Source organism: Leuresthes tenuis, unplaced genomic scaffold, assembly GCF_036924035.1.
Source record: "Leuresthes tenuis unplaced genomic scaffold, fLeuTen1.0.hap1 SCAF_14, whole genome shotgun sequence".
Lineage (NCBI taxonomy): Eukaryota > Metazoa > Chordata > Actinopteri > Atheriniformes > Atherinopsidae > Leuresthes > Leuresthes tenuis.
Window position 1 is genome coordinate 23,586,681 of NW_027325368.1, and position 25,525 is coordinate 23,612,205.

The following is a 25,525-nucleotide window of genomic DNA, read 5'->3' on the forward strand; positions in this document are numbered from 1 at the left end:
AATATGAATATGACATAAATTAAAAAATACATTTTGTTCTTGCGTACATGTAGGGGGCAGTGTTTTGAGAATGAGCACACATTCAGTGCCCTTTGAGACACCAGGATTTCCATTGTCAATTTCAGGCTCTCTCTTTTCCTAAAGCCCTCATATGTGGACCAGAGATTGCATTCGAAATCAGCTGGAATTAAACTTCATCCACCATGTCCTTCCTCAGTCCCACTAAAGGTGATGTTTTTCTTATTAAGAGCTGGCAGAAGCCATGTAAAAATAAATTTATTACCGCCTGCCTCTTGAGGATCATTCTGCCTCAAGGCATTCAATCAATATGTCAAGGTAGCTCAGGCCTGAAAATAGTTTAATCAAGTGAGATAGAAAAATAAAACAACAATAAAAACAGGAAAACGGGGAAAATCGATAATAAAGTTCCACCAACACCAAACAGAACATTGCCAAATTTGCCAATTTGTCAAGTTAAAGTGCCCCCCCTGAGGGCCAAACAAAAAAGACATCTAAGAGGTACACTGCAACATGCAGCGATGGAATATAAATCAAATTTTCTTTTATCAGCTGATCCATCTCCTCCTACTCAGCACACATGCTTGGTGTGCAACACCCAGATAAGACTGTACAGCCCCAGGGAGGTGGAGAAGCACCACTGGCTGTGTCCCTGACACCGTGGTGGGTGTTTTCGTTCAGCGGTGGTGAAAATGTCTTTAACTGTAGAGCGAGGAAAATCCCATTTCTTTTTTCTGCCCACAAGAATGATTAGTATTCAGCTTCACTAAGTCACTGTCAGCCTGGTATCCATGGTGAAGGGATGGGAGTCAACCTCACTGATGCTCTGTCTTTGTCGTGGAGGAAAAAAACTGGCTCTGCTTTACATGCAGATATGTGGAGACAAGCATGCCACCTATTTTCCTTTCAAAATTACACATATGAGGATCGGATTCTTAGATACACTGGCCATGCATGTGGTCCAACAGGACAACTAATCACTACGACAAAAGGCATGAATATTATAAATATCATAAATATGACCATGCTTGCTCAAACAAAGCTGCAGCCAAAAGCCTGTCAGCTTTGCATAAAGCCTGAGAACAATACAAAACAGTTACCCGTCTCTAACATGGGTAAAAAAATAACAATTTGAAGTACCCCGATTAAAACACTATATCTTTAAACCTTTAAAATCTTGTGGAAAGCAGCTGTTGTTACTGGCTGTGGCTTTATGATGACTGTACATAAAGTAAAGTCTCATCTGGCAGTCACCAAAACATCAGACTATTCCTTTAAAAAAAGACTCAAAGGAAAGCAGCATTATTAACAATCCTATCTCTCAAAAATTTGGCTTATATATACTACACTGAAGCAGTAAATATGTATTGAAGTTAAGGCTGTCGCAATCATGAAATTTGATTTAAGAAATACATTTTCTGTCAGTTAAATTGTCAATTTTTAGTTCTTGTTATGCCACCATCAGTTTAAGTATAAGTCAATAATACACAAACACGTCACCTTGCCTTTAAGGTTTTTAGATAAAAGAAAAAAATCACAGGACACATCTAACATGAAAAATAATTTGGGTTTATGATTGTATATCATAAGTTATGTTATTGGGTGGGCAGATGGCTCTGTGCGTGTTTTCTCAGATTAATGGTATTGCCTTTAACTGCCATCCTTTTTGTTCAAATCCAAGAAATAGCAAAGCTATTGGTCTCTTCTTTTATCTTTGATTTAAAACCAAAAAGGCATCCAAACAAAAACAGCACCGGTGTTGTTTTCTTTGACTTTGTAAATAAATACACAACGTTAATGCCCACAGATGCTCATAAAAAAAGGCAGTAGTCATACTTAAGTGCTTCAAGATAAACAGTTTGAGGTGCTAATTGTCAGGTGGTGTTAAATCAAAAGAAGGAGAATACTGAGGTGATATAAAAGAAAAGTTGTTTTTATACTGAAAAGAGAAAAAACTAATGATTATGCAAAAATGATTGAAAGAATCATAACCAGTGGATCAGGTGATATTTATGCCTTGCCTCATGAAAGGAAATACAATTTCGACCAGATTATATGCTTTGCATGATTCAAAAAACTATTTTGGCACGTTGTAGATACTTCAGTAATGATGATAACATGTACTCTCCTTAAGGTTTTCAAGTACAGTAAAGGAAGTAATGAAATACTGCAGGTCAATAGATCCTATACTCTCTGGGGCAGGGGAAGGTGTGAGGACCAGCAGAAAGTGGATAGCAGATGGTGTGTTAGAAGGAGCACAGTTTTGGCTCTACCACAGACTCACAAGGCCTCAGAATATCTCTAAGTCACTGATGTAAAAAGGCCCACGGGAGAAATGTGGCAGCTCACCCAGGACATGGATCACGCAGCTGAAAAGGAGAGATCAAGCAGAGTGGTGGGAAAGAGACAGCGTTGAGGCAAGGACAAAACTGGAACAAGTGACAGAGAAGTGAAAAAATCCTTTGTTTGGTCCTTTGGTAGGTGGAAGCTGCAAAATATCAATCTGAGGCATTTATGATGCCCTCCCCTGCCAGTCCAACTTTCATAACTGACTCTTGTCACAACAATGACCTTGTTGCCAAATGACAGGATTTCATTTGCACGTTCTGCCCGAAAGCTTTGGGAGAGAGCCGGAATCATGGTGACATGACAAGGTACTCGAACAGCGTAGGGTCACTTTTCTGTGCAAATACAAGGGCAATATCAATCAACTTGGCCTCCTATTTGGTCAAAGCAGGAGAAAAACACATGGCCTTTGAGAGGAGAGGGAATTACAAATCTCATGTATGACTGTCACAAGAAAGGCTGCAACATGAGATGCCAGTAAAGTATGGGTCTCTCTACAGACCTTACGCTGCGTCTGGCTTCATGGGACAGAAGAAGAGGACAGTCATCCAGATTACATGAAGGCCACAAAAGCAGCCTCTAGGTGGTTTTGACTTAAGAGGATGGATTTGTGGGTGGCAGCTGCTAGATCAGAGGTTGAGGTCTAGGACCCAGGAACACTTGATTCCCAGAGGAATCTCCTTGCTTAGTGCCAAAATGAAAACATCTGATCATGGAGCACATTTTTCATTTGTAGCGGGCTCAGTATGTCTGAACTTATCGGTGGACATGTTGAGACAACCCCAAAGTTGTCTTGCTGCCTTAAACCAACCACAGACAGTTTTTACACCTGTCATTTACCTGATCCACCAACTGCTGGCTCAAACTTCATAAAGATGGTGCTGAACCTGAATTCAACTACAAATTACACTAATTGTAACTGTAATTTTCTTTCTTCTTTCCTTTATCTTTCTTTCACAGTGGATAGCCATCAGAGTGCTCAGCAGTTTGGAGAGTCAGTTCCGATCAGTTCATCGTGGGTAAATCAAGCTAACCACTGCACAGAACAAGAACAAGAACACAATGAATGTCTTCCATTTAAAACAACTCAAACTCTTAAAAATGTCATAGTGGTTTGGACGAACGCTATATCGTGGATTTTAGGAGCTTTTGTATCAGACAGTTATATGCATTGGGAAAGGAAATAAAACACAGACATTCTTTGATCGAGGAAATGGAGGTGAATAAAATAAGTAACAGTCCTGCAAAGGTGATGTGTAAAAATTTGCACTCGGATGATATTTCAATGTCTGAGTTGTTTTTTTAAACTGAGACTTCTCTCCTCCGCTGTCTCCCTTTCTGAGCAGCAGCACACTGACACTAACTGACTGTCTATTGCAGGTGTGATAAATACTAAGTAAGACTGGGTTCATTCATTCATTTTTTTTGCGTGTGCATGAATCTATTTGGACTCTACAGAACTGCACATGGCTGATACATATACTTTTGGGTCACCTGAGCCAGTGCTTCCCTGCATGGACTGCATGACCTACAGTACATTGTAGATGTACATGTAGGTCCTCAAAACAAGCATCCATGCTGTTCATCTGCCCCTTGTGTTCTTTGTTTGGTTTGTTGTCTTTTGAATGGAGACAGATGCTAGTCTGTGTGGCTACACATATTTGAGCTGCATATGGTTGACTACACAGAGGGACTCTGGTGGACATGTAGGGATGACTAAATTTACATCACACCGGTCTCATGCACAAACTGTGCATTGCCTATAGCTACTTCATACAACACCACATGACAAGAAGAACAAAAAAAGAAAGAAATTTCTCCTTAACTGATTTGTTTGTATGTGGTTTTAGCGCTTGAATAAGTATACTTGGCTCTATGTAGGATATGTGGGACAGATTCAAATCTACAGAGGATCTATCAAAGGAACAGTGCAAAGATTCAGCTCATTTCTGAACTGTCAGGTACTTTTTTTTCAACCTGATGGTTTAATCACACAAAGCTGTCTGGGAAGTGGACTGAAAAAAAATCTGTGATCAAGGACGTACAAAAAAAACTAATGAGGAGGTAATTGAATGAATTATCTGTCTATACTTATCTATCCTGTTAATGTCAATCAATTAAATAAGTGAGGTGCTACAGTACCATCAGATTCCATTTGGTAAATCAGATTCATGTCAAAAAGAGAAGAGCGGCCAGTGTTGACCTTTGTTCTTCTTTCAGGTTAGAAATGACAAAATATATATGTTGCAAAATATCAGCTCTGTTTAGCATGTGGCTGCTAAATTTAATAGGCTAAAACAATCTGGGGTTATGGATACAGACATGAGAGAATCAACTCCATCAAAATGTGTTTTTTAATAACCACAAAGCAAGCGTCTTTTGGTACGTATCACAAACAGAATACATACAATGATAACTGGCAGACTGACATTTATAGGCAGCAGATATAGGTAATAATAATACCAACAATCAATAATCAATGTCAACAATCAATATCAGTAATACCAACATGTTATGTCAAATTAGAAAACCTAATGTTAACTAATGTTATTTCTTTACCTTACAGTCCTTCATAAGTAACTGGAATCGACTGCCTTACGTTGTTAGTCCAACTACCCATGCTTCATGGGGCACTTTCATGCCTCAGCATGATTAATACGAGAGCCTGTACTTTCACTGCAAGTCACTGTTGGTAAGCAGCCTAACATTGTTTTAGCCCTGGCAAACTAAACTTTAAAGGCAGCAGATTAATACGAGAGCCTGTACTTTCACTGCAAGTCACTGTTGGTAGGTAGCCTAACATTGTTTTAGCCCTGGCAAACTAAACTTTAAAGGCAGCAGATTAATACGAGAGCCTGTACTTTCACTGCAAGTCACTGTTGGTAGGTAGCCTAACATTGTTTTAGCCCTGGCAAACTAAACTTTAAAGGCAGCAGATTAATACGAGAGCAGGTACTTTCACTGCAAGTCACTGTTGGTAGGTAGCCTAACATTGTTTTAGCCCTGGCAAACTAAACTTTAAAGGCAGCAGATTAATACGAGAGCAGGTACTTTCACTGCAAGTCACTGTTGGTAGGTAGCCTAACATTGATTTAGCCCTGGCAAACTAAAATTTAAAGGCAGCAGATTAATACGAGAGCCTGTACTTTCACTGCAAGTCACTGTTGGTAGGTAGCCTAACATTGTTTTAGCCCTGGCAAACTAAACTTTAAAGGCAGCAGATTAATACGAGAGCCTGTACTTTCACTGCAAGTCACTGTTGGTAGGCAGCCTAACATTGTTTTAGCCCTGGCAAACTAAACTTTAAAGGCAACAGATTAATACGAGAGCCTGTACTTTCACTGCAAGTCACTGTTGGTAGGTAGCCTAACATTGTTTTAGCCCTGGCAAACTAAACTTTAAAGGCAGCAGATTAATACGAGAGCCTGTACTTTCACTGCAAGTCACTGTTGGTAGGTAGCCTAACATTGTTTTAGCCCTGGCAAACTAAACTTTAAAGGCAGCAGATTAATACGAGAGCCTGTACTTTCACTGCAAGTCACTGTTGGTAGGTAGCCTAACATTGTTTTAGCCCTGGCAGACTAAACTTTAAAGGCAGCAGATTAATACGAGAGCCTGTACTTTCACTGCAAGTCACTGTTGGTAGGTAGCCTAACATTGTTTTAGCCCTGGCAAACTAAACTTTAAAGGCAGCAGATTAATACGAGAGCCTGTACTTTCACTGCAAGTCACTGTTGGTAGGCAGCCTAACATTGTTTTAGCCCTGGCAAACTAAACTTTAAAGGCAGCAGATTAATACGAGAGCCTGTACTTTCACTGCAAGTCACTGTTGGTAGGCAGCCTAACATTGTTTTAGCCCTGGCAGACTAAACTTTAAAGGCAGCAGATTAATACGAGAGCCTGTACTTTCACTGCAAGTCACTGTTGGTAGGTAGCCTAACATTGTTTTAGCCCTGGCAGACTAAACTTTAAAGGCAGCAGATTAATACGAGAGCCTGTACTTTCACTGCAAGTCACTGTTGGTAGGTAGCCTAACATTGTTTTAGCCCTGGCAAACTAAACTTTAAAGGCAGCAGATTAATACGAGAGCCTGTACTTTCACTGCAAGTCACTGTTGGTAGGCAGCCTAACATTGTTTTAGCCCTGGCAAACTAAACTTTAAAGGCAGCAGATTAATACGAGAGCCTGTACTTTCACTGCAAGTCACTGTTGGTAGGTAGCCTAACATTGTTTTAGCCCTGGCAGACTAAACTTTAAAGGCAGCAGATTAATACGAGAGCCTGTACTTTCACTGCAAGTCACTGTTGGTAGGTAGCCTAACATTGTTTTAGCCCTGGCAAACTAAACTTTAAAGGCAGCAGATTAATATGAGAGCCTGTACTTTCACTGCAAGTCACTGTTGGTAGGCAGCCTAACATTGTTTTAGCCCTGGCAAACTAAACTTTAAAGGCAGCAGATTAATACGAGAGCCTGTACTTTCACTGCAAGTCACTGTTGGTAGGCAGCCTAACATTGATTTAGCCCTGGCAAACTAAACTTTAAAGGCAGCAGATTAATACGAGAGCCTGTACTTTCACTGCAAGTCACTGTTGGTAGGCAGCCTAACATTGTTTTAGCCCTGGCAAACTAAACTTTAAAGGCAGCAGATTAATACGAGAGCCTGTACTTTCACTGCAAGTCACTGTTGGTAGGTAGCCTAACATTGTTTTAGCCCTGGCAAACTAAACTTTAAAGGCAGCAGATTAATACGAGAGCCTGTACTTTCACTGCAAGTCACTGTTGGTAGGTAGCCTAACATTGTTTTAGCCCTGGTAAACTAAACTTTAAAGGCAGCAGATTAATACGAGAGCCTGTACTTTCACTGCAAGTCACTGTTGGTAGGTAGCCTAACATTGTTTTAGCCCTGGCAGACTAAACTTTAAAGGCAGCAGATTAATACGAGAGCCTGTACTTTCACTGCAAGTCACTGTTGGTAGGTAGCCTAACATTGTTTTAGCCCTGGCAGACTAAACTTTAAAGGAAGCAGATTAATACGAGAGCCTGTACTTTCACTGCAAGTCACTGTTGGTAGGTAGCCTAACATTGTTTTAGCCCTGGCAAACTAAACTTTAAAGGCAGCAGATTAATACGAGAGCCTGTACTTTCACTGCAAGTCACTGTTGGTAGGTAGCCTAACATTGTTTTAGCCCTGGCAAACTAAACTTTAAAGGCAGCAGATTAATACGAGAGCCTGTACATTCACTGCAAGTCACTGTTGGTAGGTAGCCTAACATTGTTTTAGCCCTGGCAGACTAAACTTTAAAGGAAGCAGATTAATATGAGAGCCTGTACTTTCACTGCAAGTCACTGTTGGTAGGCAGCCTAACATTGTTTTAGCCCTGGCAAACTAAACTTTAAAGGCAGCAGATTAATACGAGAGCCTGTACATTCACTGCAAGTCACTGTTGGTAGGTAGCCTAACATTGTTTTAGCCCTGGCAAACTAAACTTTAAAGGCAGCAGATTAATACGAGAGCCTGTACTTTCACTGCAAGTCACTGTTGGTAGGCAGCCTAACATTGTTTTAGCCCTGGCAAACTAAACTTTAAAGGCAGCAGATTAATACGAGAGCCTGTACATTCACTGCAAGTCACTGTTGGTAGGCAGCCTAACATTGATTTAGCCCTGGCAAACTAAACTTTAAAGGCAGCAGATTAATACGAGAGCCTGTACTTTCACTGCAAGTCACTGTTGGTAGGCAGCCTAACATTGTTTTAGCCCTGGCAAACTAAACTTTAAAGGCAGCAGATTAATACGAGAGCCTGTACTTTCACTGCAAGTCACTGTTGGTAGACAGCCACAGTAATGACAGCACTGCTAGTTACAGGAATTGTGATCTGAACCCTGTCCCTTGGTGACAAAGCACATAGTTGGAATCCCGACATGATGGACTCTGCTCTGAATGTGATCTAAAGAATCTCATAAGAATCAAGCTGCCTCACAAAATAACATGTTCTCCACATAACAAAACACAATTTTAAAAATCACAGACTACCAGACCTAAACAGTTTCACTCTTCAAGGAGTTCAACTTACCTTTCTCTTAGACTTGAACACATTGCAGCGAAAAATGTTGCTTTGGCCGTCTCTTGCTATATAACTAAAAATCTTTAGGTCTTGTGCATCGTGTGAGACATAAAAGATCCTGCAGAGGCAAGAGAACACAGGAAATCAGGTTTCTGGTTAGGATTGTGATTAAAAAGGACTATCAGCTTGCTGTTTTTTGGCTTCCGTCTTCTTGTTTTTGAACCAGGTGGACTCACCTGTGGATGGGATCCTGTGTCACCAGGATGGTGTTGTCGTCCCATGACCACCCTTTTCTCTGTCAAACCACAAAAAACACATGTTATCGCAGTGAAAAGTGTGTTTTTGACAATATTCAGGTGGTATGATAAAAAATGAACAAAAATACAAAACTGACCTTCTTCTTCTTGCGCAAGATTACTTTGACACAGTCGGTGGATACAACAATGTTGACCTTCTTTTTCTTTATGTTCTTCAGTTTGAACTCATACTGTGAAGGAAGAGTGGTTGTTAAAGTTGGCCAGAAAAATAACCCAAAAGATCATCAAACCAACGTGAATACTGTTATCTCTAAGTAAATCAAATTATCCCTGCTTAGATGGAGCTCTCTGCTCAAGAAATAAAGAGGGGGATCATGTAGACAGGAGAATATCTTTTATTCTCTCTGGGGAAATCTGGGATTGAGTTAACACAGACAAACTGTCAGTTTCTGTGAGTTGTTTAAGCTTTCAAAGGTCGACTTGTGGGAGTGAGGCGGACATGTGTGGGGCACTTTGATCCCTCAGCATGATTAATACTAGATCCTACACTTCCACTACAAGCTCAGACTCCAAATATCAGAGCTCAGAGATTTAAAAACAGCCCCGATTTGACAACACTAAAAACACATATTCCTCCATTAGATGATTAATTGATCAGACGAAGTTCTGTGAAATCAGTCAGCGAAATCTGTCATATTTTCTTTGAGTTTTGTAAAACTAACAACTCAGAACTGCCTTTTATTTTTATCAAGACCAACACTTTCTTCCCACTCTTTTATTGACAAGGCAAATGAAAACAGATTGGGAAAATTAATACTGCCAGCAATAGCGACAGTGGTGACTTTAGCCTTCAAAAAAATAATCCAAAGTGGTTTGTTTATAAGCCTGCAACCTGTGTTCTTGACATGTGCTCTCATCCAGTTAATCCATCTTGTTGTGTGGGAGTTTCAACATGCAGAATGGTCTCTGTACACTCAAGTGAAGGACACAGGTCCGTGTATGTGTGTTTCTCCAGTTAATGCAGCCTCACACAAACTGGGCCAAGAGGACCATCCATCTCCATGCACACTGCTGTCAGAAAGAGATTAAGTAGAGCACGGGGAGGGTTCACGCAACATTTCCATGCGCATCAGCCCAAAACTAACTCAGACCAATGCAGATTCCACAGGTTGAGACAGCTCACCTCTCGTCTTATCTCAAAGCCACTGTGAGCTCTTTAAGGACAACCTGCCTTTTGAATATTCAGAGTCCATCTCCTCGAGAAGTGCAGACTCTTAATTACTGCAGCATTGCAGAGCACACAGTCTCACTCTTCCAGAGATGTGCTTTTATGTTATCAGCTTTCATTTTGCCCACATTTACCACCATGCTGTTTGAAATATTTTCAACATTTATCACTCAATGAATTTTCTATATCTCCTACATTTGATCAGTCTTGCTTGAAAGCTTTAGAGGAAAAGCATTATGCAGTGTCTGTTTTCAGAGGGATGAGAGGCACATAATACCAGTATTTAATTAGGATTTGTTCATTCATGCACAGATGAAAAAAATAAACATTTAGCCAGAGAGGTCTTCAGCCTTTGGATTATCATGTGCATTGCGTGGGTTTCTTTTCCTATTCTTTTTTTTTTTTTTTCACATTTGAGCTGCCCTGTTGAATGTGTTTATCATTAAACAGCAGGAAAGAATCGTAGCCACTACAAGATGAAATATTGAAAAGCTTAAAATCTCTCTACAGACAGTTGGGATTTATGAAAAATATGAATAAGGAAATGCGAACATGTATAAAAACATTGGCCTAAGCAATAAAATGGCCATCATTCTGCCATATGCATGGGAGATCAGGATTAAGTCTGGGTGTCACAGACGGATGGGCTTGACCTCCGAGTGACACAGTAACTTGGTAGTTAGATTACTTCTAACAGCTGACAAGCTGCCAAATCCTCTCCGTTCTGTGCTTGTGTTTAACCTTGCACCAACAAGTCAGAGCAGTGGTTCCAGTGGCCTGAAAGACTGAAGGAAATGTTAATTTTTTTTCCCACAACATTTACCCTGCCGTGATTCAAGCTCGCTGAATGTGTCCAGAGTGTAGTTTTGCACTGACAGCTAATTTATGTGTAAAGAGGATGTTGAGTGAAAGGATCCTGTAAGGGCTGTGCAGAACATGAAGCACAGAACACAGGAAAGAGATGTGTTTAGTGCACGTGCAACAACTCCAATCAATGCCACTGCTTAGGAGTCAAAGCAGCTATTCTCACCGAGGTCAAGTTCAGTTTTCTGTCTCAGGGGTGTCAAATATCAATTATCTTACTCTGATTCTCCTCATTGCAGCGACTATCTCCATTCGGCTGCCGGGGCGACCCACTTCCAAACTGCCAATGTACTGCAAAAGAGAGTGGTTTAAGGTTTACTGGTTATTTGGGGAGCAGCTGGGAGGCATGTTGTTTATTTCAAATGTACAGCAAATATCTTGAGATAACTCTTTTCTTTATATATTTCCAGGAAATAAGTGCAGTGATTTCTTGAAACATGCAAGTAGAAATGGAAAGATAGTATATCAGGCAAACCGGTTCTGAGGTGTCTTCCTGTTAAAAGGGAGTTTTTTCTTTCCACAATCACCTTGTGCACGCACATGGCGGGGGACTGAATCGAATACAAGTTTTGATGCAATCTGTTGGTTTCCTTAGCGAGGCAACTTTTTATATATATTTAATTGTATAAATTGGACTACTTTGGAATTTTAAAAATTGGATTGGATTACAATTGTATTACAATGAACTGGATTTTAATTGGCCTAAATTGGACTGTATCTTTAAAGTGCCTTAAGATGATATTTGTTGTGATTTGATGCTATATAAATAAAAGTGAACAGAACTGAATTGAATAGACAAGCTTTTTGTCATTTATTTAAATAGTCTTCAGGAATAGTTCTCCAGGCTTCTTGAAGGACATCCCAAAGCTCTTCTTTGGATGTTGGCTGCCTTTTCTTCCGTTCTCTATCAAGATGATCCCACTCTATTTCAGTAATGTTGAGGCATGTTGCCACTGTTTTTAAGTCCATTTCTTGTGTCATTCAGCATACCTCAGCCTTCTCTCCCTATTTTCCTTCCTTAAGAATAGCTTCTTGACAGCCAGTATTCCATGGAGACCATTTCTGATGAGGCTTCAGTGAATAGTAGATCATACAACTGAAGGTCCAGATGCATTCAATCTTTGCTGGATTTTGTCAATTTCTTAAGGACATCACTTTCACATACTGTACATCTGCGTTTCAGGGTAACAGCTGTTTTGGAATCACTTTGTTAGTGAAAACTAAAAACAATTCTATGTCTGTCAAACTGTGTTATCTTTGTCAGTGTACATAGATGCAACTAAAGAAATGGTAACAAATGATGTGTCTTTGCAACAGACTGCTAACAAAAACTGTCTTCAGACAGTTTATAATTGCTTATAAAAGTTAGAAGCATGTTTTAGAGCTGAATAATTCATAGGTCGGTGTTAAGTGTTTTAACAGACAAAAAAACATTCTTCTGAAAATAGTCAGGTATAACAACTTGACAGAAGGTGATTGAAAAAGCAGCCAATGTCCATATAAAAAACTACAAGACAGTCTAGCTGCTTGGAAGCAAAATATAAGGAAATTAATCATTGTTGTAATTACTGTTTTATCTCATTGTATACATCTTCACTAAAAAAGTAATAGATAAATGAACGGTGGCTCATGACCTTTGCACAGTATGTCACAGCTTTTTCTGTTACGAGCATATTTCTCTCTGTGAGGAGATCTGTGCAGTCTGAACATATGTGAGTATATATATAAATATTACATATACCAAAACCTATCCGCAAGAAAATTTAGGCATCAAACAAACCATACTGATGTTTAAATTCATCTTTATCAAACTGAATACTTTTACAATAAGGGATTGTTGGTTAGAAAACTACTCATGATAGCTTCTCATGATATTTTAAATTTTTTTTGTTAGATTGTTTTGAAGACCAATAATCATTACCTTACTGAAAAAAAAATGTTGTTTGCATCCATCTTACAGCCAAACTGATTTCACTGCATGCTATAAGCCAAAGAGTTCACTCTGAATTAGCAAATAAATACAATTAAAACTGTTGTCTTGTTTTGCTAGTTGTTTTTCTTATGAGGAAATTAATCACTGTCAGCAATGATGAAGGTATCAAATAGCCCAAAGCAGAAGGCTTTTTTTCTTAACATAAACAATAATCGTACTGCCATTAAATAAAATGATGAAAACTAAGTGGGGGCTGTTTGTCGTACATGTGTCGTACAGTGACCACAGCCATATCTACCCGCCGGTCCTCAAGCCTGGAATCCACACAAAGAGTAGCCCACTATCTGTTGCAGGGGCTGCTTACCTTTGCCTCGAAGCAGACCCCATGCTGAAACACCTCCTCGTTGTGCATGGGGACCCTCAAATCGTGCGCGTCATCCACTAAATTGTACTTGGTTACTCCTGGCATGGCTTCAAAAAGAGCTGCCAGGCTCCTTACACTTGTTTTACGACCGCGCTAGAGACCTGCAGATATGCGCATCTCCTCCGTCCTCTACCCTCCTCACTTACACTCTCATCATCAAAGAGACGTGTCACTCTAAAGGTCGTGCGAGTGGAGGCGCTCTGGTCGCGACCGACTGATTGGTTGCTGAGATCAATTAACGCGTTGATCAGGGATCGACAAAATACTCATTGACCAGTTCACTTCGCTGTGGTCTGACGCACGATTGAGACGCAGTGGTCTCCGCCGCCGCCGATGACGCACGTATCTCAAAACATGGGCGCTTTTTCGTCGGAGCACAGCAGAGTCAAACTCGGAACTATTTTCTTGGAAGAGGCGATTCCTATTCAGGGGCAGCGGGAGCTTTTTATCCATTAAACTGACGTGAGGTCTGACAGATGAAGAAAGGCTCTCATTGCACGGACGCTCGGCAGCACGAGCTGGACTTTGCTTGTGTGACATCTAGTGGCATCACAGGGAACGAACCAACCCTCAAATGTATGTGACTCCAGCTGAATTCCTGGAGCCTCAAGACGACACTCTCTCTTTTACGAAATCAGCATTAGTCTTATGTTACCACTAACTTCACACAACATTTAAGGAGTTACTTACTCATCAGTGGTCCTGAAAAACACAGACAGCACAGCAGCGGTTTTAATCTGTTTACTTGGTTTCCAATTTAATCCTTACCATGATAGTGAAGTGATAAACATACGGAGCAATGAGATGGGACATTTAGAAATACATATACATTTATGTACATGTATTACTGGCAACTACAGTTACATGAATCAGGATATAATGATCATAGTAAAATGAAAACATGCTCCTTACCAGATCTTAAGATCTTGATTTAATTCAATGCTGTTGTGCAGAAATTTCAGTTTTTTAAAAAAATAATTATTTTCTTTTTCAGACATTCTGTTGTAGATTTGCTGCTGTGTTTGGGATCATTGTCCTGATTGTCCATTGATGACCCAGTTTCAGTCGAGCTTTAGCTGTCAGACAGATGGCCTCACATTTGACTGGAATATTTTATTATATGGAGGAGTTCATGGTGGAATCAAAACTGCAGAACAAGCCTAAATCATCAGCCCTCTATCAATGCTTGACAGTTGGTATGAGGTGTTCTGATATGCTGTGTTTGGTTTTCTCCAAACGTGCTGCTGTTGATAACTGAAAGTTTCCCTCTTGTGAATAATCTTCCGCAGTGTAGAATGATGGACTCCAAATAGGTTGGAAATGGCCTTATAACTCTTCCCAGATTTATGGGCAGTAGCAATTGCTTCTCTAAGATCATTGCTTGTCTTTCCTCCTTGACATTGTGTTGTTACACACCTGAATGCTCTAGACCAGCAATAGATGTGGACTTGGTTTTTCCGATCTCCTGTATTTTGTCTAACTTTTTCTTAAATGAATAAAAACAAGGTGTAATATATCACATGTTGCCTAAAGTTATATCAACCCAATCTTAAGACCTGTGTTGATGTTAATGTTATGATAAATTAAACCTTAGAATAAAAAGAGGGTTCACTTTCTTCAGTATATACTTGTAGATTTAATGTTTTTTTCCATTAACAAAATTTCCTGGTGTCATTGTCTATTTCAAGTCCACAGTCAGAGGAATTCACTCTGACGTCCCTGCCACGGCCTATGAAGCCCTGGACTTAGGTGATGCAAGCTGCCACGGATATTATGATCATTTCACAGTGCGACAATGTGAAAGGGACAGCTTGTACGACCAACAGAGAACCATCACCTGAGTCTGCAGTCCTCCTCCTTTAAACAAGTTATAAACAACTAACCAGATATTCCCCTAGAAAATAAGTATTTAACCAAAAACAGTGTGTTTACAGAGATTGTTTGCAGAAAATATTTGTCGCTGTTGAAAAGAGGGCCAATAACAGCAGTGAGCCATGATAATAAGTGAATAGTAAAGATTTGGGTCAATAAAAGAAAAGCTCCATTGAGCTGTGGGAAACTCCAGTATCAGGTGATAATCATGACTTGAGCTTTATGAGGAACACTTTTCACATTCCCTCCAGTAATTTTACATAAAACATCAATTCTGGCATTTTTAAACAAAGTCTTATAAATGTGAAGTCACTCGTTAGCCTTTCATTTGTGTCCACCAGATTGTGTGCGATCTCAGCTGGGGCCTTTCTGTGTGGACTTTGCATGTTCTCCCCGTGTATGCGTGGGTTCTCTCCGGGTTCTCCGACTTCCTCCCACCGCCCAAAAACATGCATGTTAGGTTAATTAGTGTAGGAGTGAGTGTGAGCGTGGATGGTTGTTTGTCTCTATGCAGCCCTGTGATGGACTGGTAAACTGTCCAGGGTGTACCCTGCCTCTCGCACAATGACAGCTGGGGTCCAGCCCCCTGCGACCCTGAGTTGGATATAGCGGGTCTAGAAAGAATGGATGGATGAATGCTAATAATTTCTCCAGAAGATGGCAGCAGTGCTCCTTACAATTCACTGGATGTTTCACATGTGGCAGTTAAAGTCCAAACTGTAGAACCAAAGTCAAACGTTGAAATTATACATCAAGCGTGTACCTTTTTACTCTTTTCATTCTTTTTCTCTTTATCTCTTTGAGCTGCTTTTTGACATTTCCATTAAACACATCCATTATTGTCATCTGTCTGTCTTCTCCACCTGCATCCCTCATACTTTTAAACACGCAAACTAATCTTTTGGCAAGATCAAAGCCACTACTTTCCAGGGACAAAGTGTACTCTGAGATCAAATTTAAGGATAACAGAAACATGGCACGAGGTGCTTGAGTAAATCGCCTCATTTCAAGTATTTGAGGTCTCGAATGGTGCATCCAGTTCCTGCAGCTTGAGTGGCTGCTGTCAGCACTTGCTGTCTCTCTTAGCCATTGCAGTGGCGGGTGACATGGGTGCTACGTGTTCACAGTCATGCGGTGACCATTTTTTCTGCTTTTGTGACACACTCTCTGTTTAATTGAACATAACATAACTTTGGCTGACACACTTTCAGATGCTTTTGACGATCGCTCCCCTTTACATTAAAAATGGTGCCAGCTTCCACAATGTGACCATTTGCAAATTTTTCTAATTTTTCCAGTTTTCTAATCTCAGAACTCAGCACTGGACAAATCAAAACTGGACACAGATGTTGTGTTGCTTAATCAGGCAAGTGACCAGCTGCTGATTGATGTGAGATCATCGAGACGTTCATTGCTCTTCACAGGTCACCACCCTGCACTTTTTGAGGCAGCTGAGGACATAATAAGCCTGTAACTGGGGAAGTCGCTCAGCTATTGTCAAACACATTTGTCTCTGTTGCTGTGGATGTGTCTGACAGCAACGTGACTATTGTGTCACACTACTTCCTGTGTTTTCCACAAGTAAATATGATTGCGTTATAAGCAGCACTTCTTTAGAACTTACAGTTGAGTTGATAAAAAGCCCAAAAAAGTCCCTGAGGTAAAATCATGCTTTTGAGACTTCCTAGAATTTTAGTAAATAGATGTGAACACTAGTTCAAAAAATGTTAGTGTTGATGTTAGCATTTTTCCTCATTTTTTGCTAGAAACTGGAAAAAGAATTGATAGGTTTTGGGAAATGTATGTAGTGTGATAATGTGTGAGGGTAATAAGACCCAAACGCAGGGTCAAACTCAGGAGATGGGCGTAAGATGAAAACAAATCAAATTCTATAAACAAAATTAAGGATATGGACTGACAACTTGTCCAAGCCGTACCCTGCCTTTCACCCAATGACAGCTGGGATAGGCTCCAGCCCTTCTGCGACCCTGAGTCTGATTAAGCGGTTTTAGAAAATGTATGGATGGTTTGAAACTAAAGGCGCTGGAAACCCCCAAAAAAATCAGTCCATAGCAAAAATGAACATGAACACTACTTATCTTGGCATGCCACCGAGATAAACAACAGAAAACAAAGACAAAGATGTGAAGGAAAACCTGGAGTATATCCACTGAAGGGAGGAATAACTAGGTGTGTGAGAGCAAGTCAGACTGAGCAAAAAAAGGAACAGACAAATAAATCAAGCCCTGAAAAGTAACTCGCACATATGCACCCACCTCCTTTGAAGCACTAAATTAAACTCTGTCAGCCAACTACTTCCACAAGTCAGGGTGGGTTTTAGAAACACATCGACAACTTTTAATGTGCCACTGAGCAGCATCAAATCCATCGCTGCCCTGGAAAGAATATGTAACTTAATTAATTGACTTTAAAAGCCAAGCTGTAAATATAACTTACTGAATATGAATACAAGCTGAAGTTTTAATCCCTGCTTGTGAGGCCACATCAACCTGCGGTAGAGGCTATTAACTATCTGGTGTGTGACATTGACTTTGTCCTGAAACTGACTAGTTTTTTTGCATTTCAGTTTGTTGGGCCTAAAAAAATGTTGTTGGTCAATGAAAAGTGCTTGGGAATGTAAAGGTTTAACAGCCTAAAAAGTCTATTGGAACATTTGTTCTTCTTGTGTGTAGAAGTTATAAAAACGGTTGTTTGAATAAATTTGGTGAATCAAAGAAAGTGAATACTTTAGCAATATAATATTATTATATAATATAGTATTATCTAAACAGCCAAACTATTCCTTTAATGACCAGAAACGGCTGAGCTTCATGTTTAAATTACTTTAAGTTTATATTATGATGATCTGCTTAAAAGGGGTCTTTTGAATCTCAGCTGTTTCTCCCTTTTTTGTCCAGTCTGGTTTCCATTAACACCATGATGTAAATCTGACAGCAGAGCTTCTTTTTTGTTTATGATTTTCACTATCCTCTTATACTCATCATTTGAATCCACCTAACTCATGAAAATTGCATTCGGAATAATCAACAGTCAAATAAATGGCGGGAAATGCTTTTTAAGAAGTTATCTGTCCTGCTGAGTAAGATTTACTTGTCATTTTAATGTGCACTTAATATTAGGAAAATTCTTTCCTGTCAGTGTGATTATGGGAAAGATCAAGTATTGTGTCCAAAGTCGGAAATAAACGAGAAAGATGAAACATCTGGTAGACAGGAAACAGCACAGTGACTACCTCTCTTATATGAAAGGCTCTCTTCAACAAACACTTTTAGTTTTAATTACAGTAAGCCTATTTTTTTCTGGGCCTAAGCCTGCGATATAACTCTATCTCTGTTGTGATTTTATTAAGTAGGGATGTACCCTTTTTTTTTAACATTTTAAAGTTTTGAGCATGAGAAGTAGATGCAACAATACAAAAAGGAAAAACAAAAGAGCATAAGCTCAGTTAAGAGACATCCAGCAGCCTTTCTCCCCAAATTACAGTATATAGTCATTATTTTCACATGAACCTTAAGCAAACATGTGCTTCTACTTTAATATAGTGAGTCATCGGGGTCATCATAGGCTTTGACTTGCTGCTGGCTTTGTTTGCATCATATCATGTCATGAAACAATGCACAGCAGATGTTGAAGAGTTACAGTCTTACATCTCATGTTACTGGTTGAACTGGTTGAATGTTACTGGAGTGTTTTGATGGCTATAACAAATGGACACAAAGGAGTTTATTTCCAGCTTATTTTCTCCTACTTTGCAATACAAATGAAATGGAAATGACTTTAAGCTCTAGCAATACTATTATTTTACATTGAAGGCTGGGACCGGACCACTTAGCTGTGCTGCGTTTGTTGCCTTGGTATCCTTGTAACCATGACTGCAGCTCTTTGTTTTCACTTAACTTCAAGTTTGTGCTCAGGCATTGACATTAATCACTGCTCACAGAGCAAGTATGTTTTAAAATGGGTGCGCTGACTCATTTTTACCAGTGTGCCCTGATGAGCCAGATCCACCGTTGAACAGTGCTCCACCTCTTCTGCTCTCAACAGGTTCCATCTTTCTGACATTTAAAGCGGTCTGCTTGAAACTGATCACTTCTTTGGTGTAAAAATTGCCTGGTTCAGCCCCTCCCGTGCCAGCTCATCCAGGTGTGGAGGCTGTCGGTGTTTACAGTATTCAAAGAAAAACCTGTCCATGAAAGCAAAACATGCGACCCCATCTTTGTCACATTACAGTTAAATCAAGGACCAGTCTGTCACAGAAATAGCAATCAGTCCATCTATCAACCTATCTTTGATTGACCTACATACCACCTGGCAGAGGGACTGTGGTGTCGCGTTGTGGCACAGATGATTGGGGGTTTGGGGAGGGTCTCCGTACTCGAGTGCTGATGTACAAGGGTGTGAATGTGTATTTAGGTGTGATTGTCTCACAAGGGCCTGCTGTGGGGTTGTTGTTATATAGGTTTGAATACAGTTTTCTACGTGTGTGTGTATATATGTATGTGTATATATGTATTCATTTAATTATTGAATTTTGGATAAAAGCATAGAAATCAAACAGGAAGGTTACTATAAGGGCAATTAGAGGGAGATGGGGTATAAATAAATAAATTTAGCTTCATCATACCCCTTTTTAGACAATTTGCATTAATCAATGTCATATCTGAAGGTATATATACTTGCACGTTTATTCAATTGGAAATTTTGTTTATATTATTAGTTTCTATTTATGTTCAAATTTATATATGAACATATAATGCGATGATGAGCTAATACTGGTGAATATGTGTATGTTGTTTGGGATTGTTCTTTTTGTAAATACTGTTTACCAGTCATTTTTGTGGTAATTGTCTGAAATAAATAAATAAATTAATTAATTAATTCATTCATTCATTCATTCATTCATTCATTCGACTTTGATTTATTAATATTAGAATGTGTAACCCGTCACAGTGTGTTTTCTAACCATAACCCTTTATGGGTGACAGCAACCACAGAGATAAGGAACTTCGAATGCGAGCAGAGGTGGAGAGTGACAGGACTCAGGAAAACAATGTCGGGAGGGTTTTGAAGTAGTGACTGACCAAATCAGCAATGTAATGTGTGTAAACTGTTGCTAAAAACTGTTGAACAACTTTACATAGTGAGAATATGGGTGAATGTTGAACCGACATGGAAATGTGTGTGAGAAAAGGTTTTAGTTCTGTTTTTATGAAACAGTGAAAAGAAAAGAACTGGAGATCTGAGTGGCCTCCCAGGCTCATAAAATGTACATTTCATGGAGGTGCTCAGACGGAAGGCCATGTAGGTGTTCTCTAAAGCAATAAAAGAATTTTGAAATCGATTACAAAAACCATCAGATAGCTGAGATAAAGACTAAGACTATTGGTCTTAGTCAGCACTCAAAGACCAGGTACAATTTAACAATTTAAGCAGAAATTAGCCTTTGTGTGTTGCTAGGAGGGCAATTTGTCCTAATGTTCTTGATGTTTTTCAAGTGGTGCAAAGCTGTTATGACAATAAAAAATTTGAAGATAACATGAAATGTAAGAAGAAAGAGAATAAGGGAGGATAACACATCTGTTGCTGGACTTGGACTTGCAGGTGACGTTGTGATTAGCTTCACTGATGAGTTCCAGGCTTCCAAAGATTTAAGACCCTGTCCCCTCAAAAATATATTTTCGCCAATGTTACTTCTCAGGGATGCTTCACTGTACAGAAAATGTGTGCTCAGAGTCTAATTATCTGAACTAACTTATGAAATCATTACTAGTTTGGAAGTCAGTCCTGGCCCAATAGACACCTTCCATCAGCATGATGTGCAAAATTGATGTGGAGACGGGTGTTTCTAAAATGAAAAATATGTGCATGTTTTTCTACGATCAAGGAAGTGCAGAATAATCCCAGTAGAAGTTAAACTTTCTTTACAAAGGAAAACAATGAAAAGTTAGAAAAAAAAAGGTTATATTAAAGATGTGTGGAAGGGGTAGCTCAGAGATAAAACCAGCTTGATTATTGTAACACAACACTATCTAGACAGAGAAAATGTCTTTCCTTAAGATATTTTTAAATGTTTCCCACATCATTTTCACTGTGCTATTTCAAGTGGCTGCCAAAGGCCTGCTGTGGTTTTTCCAGGTTATAGTTTGGTTTGGCAGGAGTTTTTTTTTTTTTTTTTGCCAAAGGAAACTCCAGCATTTAAAACAGGGCTAAAACCATGCTCCTTTCCAGGAGATTTCCATTTATTTGTTCAAGTTTGAGTAATATGCTCTTAAAAAGAGATTTGATGACACTGAAAAGTGTTTAAAAGAGCAATGCACAGGACACATTTAATACTATATCGCAAGAAAATGTTACATTCTCTTTATAGTTAATGCCTTTGGTAAGCAGTTTTGATTTCTTATATTTTCCCTAAGTACAATAATACATACAGTGAGGATAATGGGAGCAAGAACACATAATTATCAAGTTGAGCTGTCGAGGAGAGTTCAATCCTCCACACTGTCTTTAATAATTGTGCACTTATGAAAGTCCATTAACTCAGAATTGGACCCTAAAATTGTACCGAGGAACTACTTTATGTAACTTTATGCTTGTAGTCTGCACCTCTTCAGAGACATTAATTATACTTTTAAAAAAATCACGCCAAAGTATTTGTTAGTTTCAGATTATTATACAAAACAAAACTCAACAAATGATTTATTCATTTAAGTTAAATTGTATCTATATAGCGCCAAATTACAACAAATGTCATCTCAAGGCACTTCAAAGATATAACTGAATTCAAGACAATTAGACAGTTCATTGTAATCTAATCATAATCCAATCAAATCTAATTAATGAGATTCCAAATTAGCCCAATTCATACATACAAAGCCAATTTAAAAAGGTAGCCTATCTAAGGAAACCAACAGATTGCACAGAAACTTCTCTTCAATCCAATCTCCCATCCTGAGCATTTGGCTCAGGAGGAAGAGCAGTCGCCCACCAATCAGAAAGATGGTGGTTCATCTCTGGCTTCCCAGGGCCACATGTCAAAGCCTCCTTGGGCAAGACTCTGAACCCCACGTTGCCTACCTATGCATCCATCGGTGTGTAAATGAGTAGAACGCACATAGTTATAGTAGTTAGTTATATACTAAGACGTGCTGTACGAGTCTGAGTGTGAGTGAATGGGTGAATGTGTCATGTAGTGTTGGTCAGTTAGACTAGAAAAGCGCTTTACAAGTACAGTCCATTCACTATTTACAAGGCGACTGTGTTAAGAAAAAACTCCCTTTTAATAGGAAGAAACCTCTGGCAGAACAAGACTCAGGAAGGGTGGCCATCCGCCTCGACCAGCTGGGGTTTAAGAGGACGGAAAGCAGGGGACAACAAACACTGTAACACCAGACCAGGGATACCTGCTGCGAGAGGGAAACACAAGTTAATGACATCAATAATGTTATATGTACATAGAAAAAAAAGTTTAAGGGGCACCTAAACCATCCCTAACTATAAGCTTTGTCAAAAAGGAACATTTTAAGCCTAGTCTTAAAGGTAGAGAGAGAGTCTGCTTCCCGGACACATACTGACAGCTGTTTCCCCAAGAGAGGGGTCTGATAACTGAAGGCTCTGCCTCTCATTCTACTTTTAGAAACTCTGGGAACCACAAGTAAACCTGCAGTTTGAGAGTGAAGTGCTCTGTTAGGAAAATATTTCATTATGACATCTTTACGGTATGATGGAGCTCGGTCATTAAGAGCTTTATATGTGAGGAGAAGAATTTTAAATTCTATTCTGAATTTAACGGGGAGCCAATAAAGAGAAGCTAAAACTGGAGAGATATGCTTTCTCCTGCTAATTTTTTGGACAGCCCAATAATAAAGTACTAGTCCAATCTTGAAGCAACCGCATGGACTAATTTTTCTGCATCACTGCATCAGCATTTTGGCAATATTATGAAGGTGAAAGAAGGCAGTTCTAGAAACCTGTTTAATATGTGCTTCAAAGGTTAGATTCTGGTAAAAAATAACTCCAAGGTTCCTCACCGTAGTACTAGAAGCTAACGAAATGCCATCTAGACTAGAATAACTGTATAACTACAGTTTCTCCCTGAAGCGCTCAGATCCAAATTCTTTGTTTACAAGAACAAACTGGAATCTATCAGACAAATATGATCTAAACTGGCCTAATGGATTCCTTTAAACCCAATAACATGTTTAAGTCTCTGTAATAGAATGCTGTGATTGGTCGTATCAGATGAAGCACTGATACAACAGGACAAGCACAGACACAAGTCCGCTATCAGAGGCTAAGAGGAGATCATTGGTAACTTTTACCAGTGCTGTTTCCTTGATGCACCCTGAATCCTGACTGAAACTCCTCAAACAGATTATTTCCATAACATGCTGATGTATAACATGTTGATTAAGCAATTCAGTAGTTTAAAGCAGCTAAAATGAGCACTGCTGTTGCATACACATTAAAAGTTCCCCGCAGAAAGAAACAAACTGTCTGTTCTTTTGTGTTTCCGCTTGTACAGACACATCACGTCACAATGCATTGTGTACACGATGAGTAGAGTATTCTGTTAGATTAACTCCATACAAGCAGAAACTTGTAACTTTTATATCAAAGTACAGGAGTTTTGCTGTTGTCATTCTTCATACTATCTAGTCCGATTTCTATAGTTAAAAAATGTCATCAGGTTCTATCCACCCACATGCAGCCGTGCCTGATCATGTCCCTACATGCTTCTTTCTTTTTTAAATGTGTAATCTTGTAGTTGGAGACTAAATTAGATGTGAATCATAAACGTCTGCCCAAAAGAATGCGATTAACTAAGAGAATCCTGTAGTATTGATGGTCACTTCGGCTTGTACTGCAAAAGATGAGCAAAAAGTGAAAGTTACATCTATCTGCTCTGAGGTGAAGACTGCAGAGCTTCACTTTGCGGAGCCAAAGAAAAAGCCTCTCTGCTCTTCACTTCTGTGAGAAAATAGGATAGGGGGATAGAGCAGAGAGATGGCCTTTGCCATTTTCCATGAGTATCAGAGCTGCGTTAATGACTTCACCCACACCTCTTTAACGGCTGAGTGTTTGAACAGGGTCACTTGTTGCAGTCAGAGAGAGTAGGATGGGAAGCTCAACAAAGAGAGAGGAGATGATGGATGGGTGGATGGATGGCGGGAGAATGAGACGAAGGGTCTAGTTTACAAAAGGGAGTCGATGTTTCTGTGACTCACCAGCTGAGTGGGTGCAAAGGTAGTAAACAAACCTGCTTGTAAAGGTACACGTATGGGGCTGTAGTTTCCATGACAACCAGCCCTCACACTTGGATGCTTCCCAGCAGTATAAACTTGTTTTTGAACACACTCGTGTGCCCACACGAACACATTTTTTCACAACTTTGTACGTCAGCCTTGTGGGTTTCCCATTTACAATACTCCTTGCAAAATGAAGCTACGGCCTTGAATCTAACCTAGATCTAAATGTTTACCTAAATCTTTTTTCAGGTGCAATTCAAGATCCTGTTTAAATCAGCTAATTTAATGTTAGCTGGCTGTGAAAAGATGGCAGTGAAATGTGAATTGTTGCACCCTCCTTGCTGTCATTCCACTGTCCAATCTGGTTAAAATATACCCCACACCATTTGGCTCACTTTGCCCAGTAGCTGCTATTTTGGAAAAAACTAGCTAGCTTACAATTAAGGCTAATATTTAGCTAGCTAGTTTTGCAGGTTTTGTGCTAACAAATGACTAACATGCTCATAAATGCTTTTAGACTTGGATAAACTGGCTTTGACAGAGAAGTTACATCGGATATATTCAAACATTACATTGACAAGTCAAAATAATAGTAATAATTAATTTATGCTCATCAGTCTGGCTCATCTTACCCACTCTTACCCACTCTCTCCTACCTACCTTGAAAATACTGATTTTGTGAGTTGTGAAACCTTGAGTTTTACATTTTCTCGTTGCCATCTTTGGTTTTTTTAACCCCAAGTTACCATACTGACTGGTAAGAAATCAGCTAACCCTATTCCTTTTTTAGTGAGCGGAACACATCCAATTATATCAATTCAATATATGGTTTCTTAGGAATCAAGACTAAAATGCAGGAACACAGACACAGCTTATTGTCCAAAAATATAAAAGTTATTTTCAAAAACTAATGTCATACCAAACAGCAAGCCCTGAAAGAGAGACATGAAGCTGACACTGAAGTGACAGAAATGACCACTTGAGGCTGACTCCAAAAGAGACTTGGCTCCCATAAATCTGCCTATTAAAAGGCCCAACCACAGAAAAAAAAACATGCTCCTGTAAAGAGAGAATGGCAATCATTTGCTGGTTAAGGTAGAGCCTGGAATGAAACAGCAGATTAAATGGCTTTATCCATGCATTTAACACCACCTTATTGTCTGGCATTCAAACAATGCTGTTGTGTTTGCATCAGCCACATTATTATGTTGGGTGTATGCGCTGGTTGTACAGCTGGATCTGAGCAGGGCATC

General features: G+C 39.5%; 2 protein-coding genes across 2 annotated transcripts in view; one reads left to right on the forward strand and one right to left on the reverse strand.

Annotated features, from left to right (window-relative positions):
* LOC140269319 (carboxyl-terminal PDZ ligand of neuronal nitric oxide synthase protein-like) overlaps positions 1 to 13,673 on the reverse strand; it is a 29,350-nt gene extending 15,677 nt beyond the window's left edge. Inside the window, exons 1-5 of the mRNA XM_072364362.1 lie at positions 13,075 to 13,673; positions 10,997 to 11,068; positions 8,823 to 8,915; positions 8,665 to 8,723; positions 8,438 to 8,546 (exon numbers count right to left, since the gene is read on the reverse strand). Of these exons, the coding sequence (XP_072220463.1) occupies positions 8,438 to 8,546; positions 8,665 to 8,723; positions 8,823 to 8,915; positions 10,997 to 11,068; positions 13,075 to 13,179 (438 nt within the window). The 5' untranslated portion in view covers positions 13,180 to 13,673. The remainder of the gene's footprint in view (positions 1 to 8,437; positions 8,547 to 8,664; positions 8,724 to 8,822; positions 8,916 to 10,996; positions 11,069 to 13,074) is intronic.
* The window catches only part of LOC140269003 (regulator of G-protein signaling 21-like), a 281,430-nt gene that overhangs the window by 84,911 nt on the left and 170,994 nt on the right, over positions 1 to 25,525 (forward strand). The window lies entirely within an intron of this gene.